The 8,170-nt window shown below is 47.2% G+C and overlaps 2 protein-coding genes across 2 annotated transcripts in view; both read right to left on the minus strand.

The window, feature by feature from the left end:
* Positions 1-4,541, minus strand: part of LOC143280358 (uncharacterized) — a 43,991-nt gene extending 39,450 nt beyond the window's left edge. Inside the window, exons 1-3 of the mRNA XM_076584993.1 lie at positions 4,521-4,541; positions 3,450-3,563; positions 1,550-1,677 (exon numbers count right to left, since the gene is read on the minus strand). Coding sequence (XP_076441108.1) covers positions 1,550-1,677; positions 3,450-3,563; positions 4,521-4,541 — 263 coding nt within the window. The remainder of the gene's footprint in view (positions 1-1,549; positions 1,678-3,449; positions 3,564-4,520) is intronic.
* Positions 1,417-7,879, minus strand: LOC143280359 (uncharacterized). The gene is made up of 5 exons (XM_076584994.1): positions 7,747-7,879; positions 7,475-7,659; positions 4,936-7,000; positions 3,450-3,583; positions 1,417-1,677 (listed from the first exon to the last, which is right to left on the minus strand). Exons 1-3 carry the CDS (start codon positions 7,877-7,879, stop codon positions 6,323-6,325), a joined length of 996 nt encoding a protein of 331 aa, XP_076441109.1. The 3' UTR covers positions 1,417-1,677; positions 3,450-3,583; positions 4,936-6,322.
* Positions 7,880-8,170: the final 291 nt, after the last annotated feature.

Here is an 8,170-nt window from a genome sequence, read left to right on the forward strand (position 1 = left end):
TGTTGTTACTTACTGAACCTTCTGCCCACAGATGACACTTTGTTGTTACTTACTGAATTTTCTACCCACAGATGACACTTTGTTGTTACTTACTGAACTTCCTGCCCACAGATGACACTTTGTTGTTACTGAACTTCCTGCCCACAGATGACACTTTGTTGTTACTTACTGAATGTTCTGCCCACAGATGACACTTTGTTGTTACTGAACTTTCTGCTCACAGATGACACTTTGTTGTTACTGAACTTTCTGCCCACAGATGACACTTTGTTGTTACTTACTGAACTTCCTGCCCACAGATGACACTTTGTTGTTACTTACTTAACTTTCTGCGCACACATGACACTTTGTTGTTACTTACTGAACTTTCTGCCCACAGATGACACTTTGTTGTTCCTGAACTTTCTGCCCACAGATGACACTTTGTTGTTACTTACTGAACTTTCTGCCCACAGATGACACTTTGTTGTTACTTACTGAACTTTCTACCCACAGATGACACTTTGTTGTTACTTACTGAACTTTCTGCCCACAGATGACACTTTGTTGTTACTTACTGAACTTTCTGCCCACAGATGACACTTTGTTGTTACTTACTGAACTTTCTGCTCACAGATGACACTTTGTCGTTACTTACTGAACTTTCTGCCCACAGATGACAGTTTGTTGTTACTGAACTTCCTGCCCACAGATGACACTTTGTTGTTACTTACTGAACCTTCTGCCCACAGATGACACTTTGTTGTTACTTACTGAATTTTCTACCCACAGATGACACTTTGTTGTTACTTACTGAACTTCCTGCCCACAGATGACACTTTGTTGTTACTGAACTTCCTGCCCACAGATGACACTTTGTTGTTACTGAACTTTCTGCCCACAGATGACACTTTGTTGTTACTGAACTTTCTGCCCACAGAGGACACTTTGTTGTTACTGAACTTCCTGCTCACAGATGACACTTTGTTGTTACTGAACTTTCTGGTCACAGATGACACTTTGTTGTTACTTACTGAACTTTCTGCCCTCAGATGACACTTTGTTGTTACTTACTGAACTTTCTGCTCACAGATGACACTTTGTTGTTACTTACTGAACTTTCTGCTCACAGATGACACTTTGTTGTTACTTACTGAACTTTCTGCCCACAGATGACACTTTGTTGTTACTTACTGAACTTTCTGCTCACAGATGACACTTTGTTGTTACTTACTGAACTTTCTGCCCACAGATGACACTTTGTTGTTACTTACTGAACTTTCTGCCCACAGATGACACTTTGTTGTTACTTACTGAACTTTCTGCCCACACATGACACTTTGTTGTTACTTACTGAACTTTCTGCCCACAGATGACACTTTGTTGTTACTGAACTTCCTGCCCACAGATGACACTTTGTTGTTACTGAACTTCCTGCCCACAGATGACACTTTGTTGTTACTGAACTTTCTGCCCACAGATTACACTTTGTTGTTACTGAACTTCCTGCCCACAGACGACACTTTGTTGTTACTGAACTTCCTGCCCACAGATGACACTTTGTTGTTACTGAACTTCCCGCCCACAGATGACAATGATCCGTGACGACAGGTCATCGGGGAATAACCCTGTGATGTCCCCCGCACCCATGGACACCAACGCCCCCTGGTGGTCAGGAACCCGGCTCTTGGGGGTGATCTGGAAACAACAACAACAAAGTACATCAATACCTGGGGACAGTCATCAATACCTGGGGACAGTCATCAATACCTGGGGACACTCAGGTCATCAATACCTGGGGACACTCAGGACATTAGGTGTGATCTGGAAACAACAACAACAAAGTACAGTCATCAATACCTGGGGACAATCATCAATACCTGGGGACACTCAGGACATTAGGTGTGATCTAAAAACAACAACAACAAAGTACAGTCATCAATTACTGGGGACACTCAACTGTTTAAACAGACAAAAAAAAAAGAAAAAAAAAAGAATATGGAACATTCTTACTGGCTGCTACAAAATGTAACCATGCAAGCCACATTACAGAAAGTCATAATCTGAAGGTAGGACACAAATCACACACAGTCATAATGTAAACCAAAACTGTGTTAGAAAGTTACACACTAGAAGCAGGACTCTACACAGAGCAAGGAACTGACCTTGTGCCTTGGAAAGTTACACACTAGAAGCTGCACTCTGCACAGAGAAAGCTACACACTAGAAGCAGGACTCTACACAGAGAAAGTTACACACTACAAGCAGGACTCCACACAGAGCAGGAACCTCACCTTGTACCTTGGAAAGTTACACACTACAAGCAGGACTCTACAAGAGAAAGTTACACACTACAAGCAGGACTCTACACAGAGAAAGGTACACACTACAAGCAGGACTCTACACAGAGAAAGGTGCACACTACAAGCAGGACTCTACACAGAGAAAGGTACACACTACAAGCAGGACTCTACACAGAGAAAGTTACACACTACAAGCAGCACTCTACACAGAGAAAGGTACACACTACAAGCAGCACTCTGCACAGAGAAAGTTACACACTAGAAGCAGCACTCTGCACAGAGAAAGTTACACACTACAAGCAGGACTCTACACAGAGAAAGGTACACACTACAAGCAGCACTCTACACAGAGAAAGGTACACACTACAAGCAGGACTCTACACAGAGAAAGGTACACACTACAAGCAGCACTCTACACAGAGAAAGGTACACACTACAAGCAGGACTCTACACAGAGAAAGGTACACACTACAACCAGGACTCTACACAGAGAAAGTTACACACTACAAGCAGGACTCCACACAGAGCAGGAACCCCACCTTGTGCCTTGGAAAGTTACACACTACAAGCAGGACTCTACAAGAGAAAGGTACACACTACAAGCAGGACTCTACAAGAGAAAGGTACACACTACAAGCAGGACTCTACACAGAGAAAGTCACACACTACAAGCAGGACTCTACACAGAGAAAGGTACACACTACAAGCAGGACTCTACACAGAGAAAGTTACACACTACAAGCAGGACTCTACACAGAGAAAGTTACACACTACAAGCAGGACTCCACACAGAGCAGGATCCTCACCTTGTACCTTGGAAAGTTACACACTACAAGCAGGACTCTACAAGAGAAAGGTACACACTATAAGCAGGACTCTACACAGAGAAAGGTACACACTACAAGCAGGACTCTACACAGAGAAAGTAACACACTACAAGCAGGACTCTACACAGAGAAAGTTACACACTACAAGCAGGACTCCACACAGAGCAGGATCCTCACCTTGTACCTTGGAAAGTTACACACTACAAGCAGGACTCTACAAGAGAAAGGTACACACTACAAGCAGGACTCTACACAGAGAAAGGTACACACTACAAGCAGGACTCTACACAGAGAAAGTTACACACTACAAGCAGGACTCTACACAGAGCAGGAAACTCACCTTTTGCCTGTTATATTTGCTGCCCACAAACAGAGAGCTGCTGTTCAGCAACAGGTCTCCATTGTGCTCATAATTTCCAAGAGTTATCTTGAATCCTACAGCACTGTCCACTTCCTGGAGGCAGGGAGGGCGCTCTGAAGATACACACACACACACACACACACACACACACACACACACACATTTGTTTTGTTCTGTTTTCTTTGGTTAACTCATCTGTTGTCACCGTTTGGGAAAAGACAAGCAGCTAAAACGTGAAGAGCAACACACACACACACACACACACACACACACAAACATGATTACAAACAGTGTCCCCATCCCCCTATTTTTCAAATGCTGTGATAACGCAAACAGTAACACAATATCCAAGGGCACAGTCTCATTGTGAAATGTGGGTATTTGAGGTCTTGGGATTCTTGTGTGAATTCAAGAAATTCATAACTGCATACACTGTATACAAACATTCATGAACACACACACCCTCCCCCAAAACAAACACTCACTGTATACAAACATTCATGAACACACCGGCCCTCCCCCAAAACAAACACTCACTGTATACAAACATTCATGAACACACCGCCCCTCCCCCAACACAAACACCCACTGTATACAAACATTCATGAAACCCCCCCCCCCCCCAACACAAAGACCCACTGTATACAAACATTCAAGAACACACCACCCCTTCCCCAAAACAAACACCCACTGTATACAAACATTCAAGAACACACCAACCCTTCCCCAAAACAAACACCCACTGTATACAAACATTCAAGAACACATCGCCCCTCCCCCAACACAAACACCCCGTGAAGAAACAGATGTGGATCCACAAAATATAGATATCAAATGGAGCAGAGTGCTGTGAATACAGATATCAAATAGAACAGAGTGCTGTGAATTACGTGGGGACTGCTTCGAAAGCACTGTCTTTAGAACTGTTTAAACAGTGAAAACCAACAGTTAACTTATTTAAACTCACGTTTATAGATGTTTCAACAGTGAAAACCAACAATTAACTTATTTAAACTCATGTTTATAGATGTTTCAACAGTGAAAACCAACAGTTAACTTATTTAAACTCATGTTTATAGATGTTTCAACAGTGAAAACCAACAATTAACTTATTTAGATGTTTCAACAGTGAAAACCAACAGTTAACTTATTTAAACTCATGTTTATAGATGTGTTTTAACAGTGAAAACCAACAGTTAATCAACAAATAGTAAAAATTGTTAAATCTCTCCCTTCACAAGGTACACAACTTCATGTCAGTGTTGCTTGTGATACCGATACATGGACAATACAATTTTCCTGGCCTCATCATTTATTCATTTCAAGTATAAAAAAAACATCGAGGCAACCATGTGTTTGTTCTGTATTGTCTGTGTAGCTTATTCAGGATGAAAAGGCTACGTCAGTCTTGAATAAAAGATAAAGGAAATTTTCTATCTAAAATACGTTTAAATAACATACTTACCGTGACCCAACTAGTGCAGACTCCGGCAGGTGTCTGACATTCCTGTCCTGTGCAACTACTATCCACCTATGCGGAGAAAATGAGAGAACTACAGCCGATAACCTCCCGGAAGTAGGTAACGTCCCCTTTGTCCCCCTGGCTAACGCCCTCTTTTGACGGCAATATGCCATCAGCAGCGCAGCGAGCAGGGAGAACAGGAAGCAGGGAGAACAGGAAGTGGGGCGGCCGGGAGGGTCTTAAATTTGGGTCACGGTAAATATGTTATTGAAACGTAATTTTAGATAGAAAATTTCCTTTTAATTACACATACTTAACCGTGACCCAACTAGTGCAGAATAGCACGACAAGGTGGCGGGCTAGCCTGTTCTACGGTCTATGTGCTGCGATGGCCTGCTGTGCAACTACCACAGAAGCGATGCCTCTTGAGCCATCATCCCGCAGGCGTGCGACGTAGAAGTCGATGAAGGTGGCAGGATTTTTCCAGTAGGCGGCATCCAAGATGTCTTGTAGCCGTGTTGAGTGCGCTAAGGCAAGAGAGGAGGACCACGCTCTGACTTCATGCACTCTGGCTGAGGAGGCATCGAGTCTCAAACCTACGTCTGCATATGCACCTTTAATCGCATTGACTATCCATCGAGACAGCGACGTTTTGCTAATGTCACGTGGATGGTCCAGGTTCCAGCTAATGAAGAGGCGTTGCTTGGACGCTCGGAAGGGACGCGACCTTTTGAGGTATATGCGCAGGGCCCTGACCGGGCAGAGGAATCTGTCCTCGTCATCATGGGCTAGAATGGAAGAGAGTGGTTTGATGAAAAGAATGGGAGAGGGTGTACCGGGAGTCTGATTTTTGGCAAGAAATTCAGGGAGGAACCTAAGTGAGATAGATCCGTCCGGCTCAAAGGCTATATCCTGTGTGACGCCACTGAGGGCATGGACCTCACTACATCGCCTGCCTGAGGCGAGTGAGATGAGAAAGAGTGTCTTCATGGAGAGTAGCTTGAAGGGAGCTATAGCAAGGGGTTCGAAGGGTGCCTTGTGGAGGTATTGTAGTACCAGAAAAAGGTCCCAAGAAGGGGTCTGGGGGGATGTACGTGTGTGGCTGAGGGAAGCCCCTCGGACTAATGCCCTAAGCAGGGGGTCATCTGAGAAAGAGGGTCCGCCTAGTTGCCGAAGAGTGGAGCTGATTGCAGCGCGATGGACACGTACTGCAGAGGCGGAGAGGCCTTTGGAGGAGGAGAGGAAGGCAAGAAAGTTGGCGAGATCCATATTGGATGGGTGTGTGGGATTGACTGAGTGGGTTGAGCACCAGGAGAGCCAGCGATTCCAGTGTGCAGAGTAAACGCCTTGACTGCCTTTGCGATGTGACCTGCACACAAGGTCGGCTGTGTCATTGGAGGCGCCTAGTGCTGACAGAGATTCCCGCACAGTAGCCAGGCGTGTAGGTTGAGAACCTCTGGGTTTCCGTGGGGAACGCCCGAGCGGGGCTGGAGTGTCTGCCGATGTGAAGGCGGAGTGGGAGAACGTGAGTGAGGTGGAGAAGGTCGGGGAACCACGGCTGTGCTGGCCAGTGGGGTGCGATGAGAATCAGGGCAGCACTCTCCAGCCTTGCCTTTCTGAGGACTTTTCCCATGATTGGAAGTGGGGGGAAGGCATACCCCGAAAGGTTGGACCAGCTGATCGACAGGGTGTCCACAGCCCAGGCCTGCGGGTCTGGGACTGGGGAGACGTATGTGGGAATGCGGAAGTTGAACCTTGTGGCGAAGAGATCCACATGTGGTTTGTGCCAATGGTCCCAGATCGGCTGAAGTGTTGAGTGTGACAGGCTCCACTCCGTCTGTAGCACTGTGTGGGATCTGCTGAGGTAATCTGCTAGAATGTTGAGCTTGCCTGGGACATGTCGTGCTGTCAGGTGGATGTTGTGCTCTTGACACCAGAGGAGGACTGTCTCCGCATGCAGGGACAGCTGGTGTGAGTGAGCTCCCCCCTGTTTGTTTAGATAACATGCTACCGTCGTGTTGTCTGTGCATAGCAAGATTGACCTGCGCGAAACATGGGGGAGGAAGTGCTAGAGGGCAAGGAAGACCGCCTCCAGTTCCAGTTTGTTGATGTGCCATGACTGCTGATGTGGGGACCAAGTCCCCGATGCTGTGTGGTTCTCCATGTGAGCACCCCAGCCCATGTTGGAGGCATCTGTGTACAGTTCTGCATCTGGAGTTGGGTTCGAGATGGGAACCCCGGCGTTGAGCCATTGCATGTCCATCCAGCGCTGGGTCGACTGTGAGAACCATGTGCCTAGAGGAATATGGGTGTCCCATGTCTGAGAAGACTGGGACCACCTGTTCTGGAAGTGATGCTGAAATGGACGCTTGTGTAGTCTGCCCAAGGGGACAAGTGCAGCAAGAGACTCCATGAAGCCCAGCAGAGAGGCAAGCTCCCTGGCTGACGCCGAGGCTGCCTGTGATAGATGAGAAAGGAGGCTGTGTAGCCTGTGGAGGCGAGGCATGGCCGGACGTATGGTCATTGATACAGAATCGATCGCCATACCCAGGAATTCGAACTGTTGAGAGGGCTCCAGCTCCGATTTTTCTGTGTTCATCAGAAAGCCCAGTGCTTGGCACTGGTTCCTGACGAGGTTGAGGTGATGCTGGCAGAGGGCCTTGCTCTCTGCAAGGATCAACCAGTCATCTAGGTAGACCCTCAGGCGTATGCCCTTGCTCCTGAGGGCTAAACATAGTTCCCTGACCACCCTGGTGAAGACCCATGGGGCTGGAGCAAGGCCAAATGGAAGGGCTCTGAACTGGAAGGACTTGCCTTCCCATGAGAAGCGGAGCCACTTGCGGTCCCTGGGGTGAACGAGGATATAGAAGTAAGCGTCTGTGAGGTCTATGGAGACTGCCCAGTCGCCTTGTCTGATGGAGTCCCTGATTGACGCAGGTGATTCCATGCGGAATGATTTGTGCTGGAGATAGCTGTTTAGAGGAGAAAGGTCTAGGACTGGCCGCCATCCGCCGGATGTTTTGGGAACGACGAAAATGCGGCCGAAGAAGCCCGGAGAGAGAGGAGCTTCTTCTATGGCCTCTTTGTGGAGAAGAGAGAGTATTTCGTCCCGCAGGGCTGAGCAGGCTGCGTCGCCCTGTGGGGGGGGGGGGGGGGGGGGGGAAAGGGAGGAGGAGAGAGAGTGAGAGGTGCCTTGGAGGAGAGCCAAGGCAGGCGGAACCCCAACCCTATCACCCGG

Source organism: Babylonia areolata, chromosome 3 (assembly GCF_041734735.1).
Source record: "Babylonia areolata isolate BAREFJ2019XMU chromosome 3, ASM4173473v1, whole genome shotgun sequence".
NCBI classification, from domain to species: domain Eukaryota; kingdom Metazoa; phylum Mollusca; class Gastropoda; order Neogastropoda; family Buccinidae; genus Babylonia; species Babylonia areolata.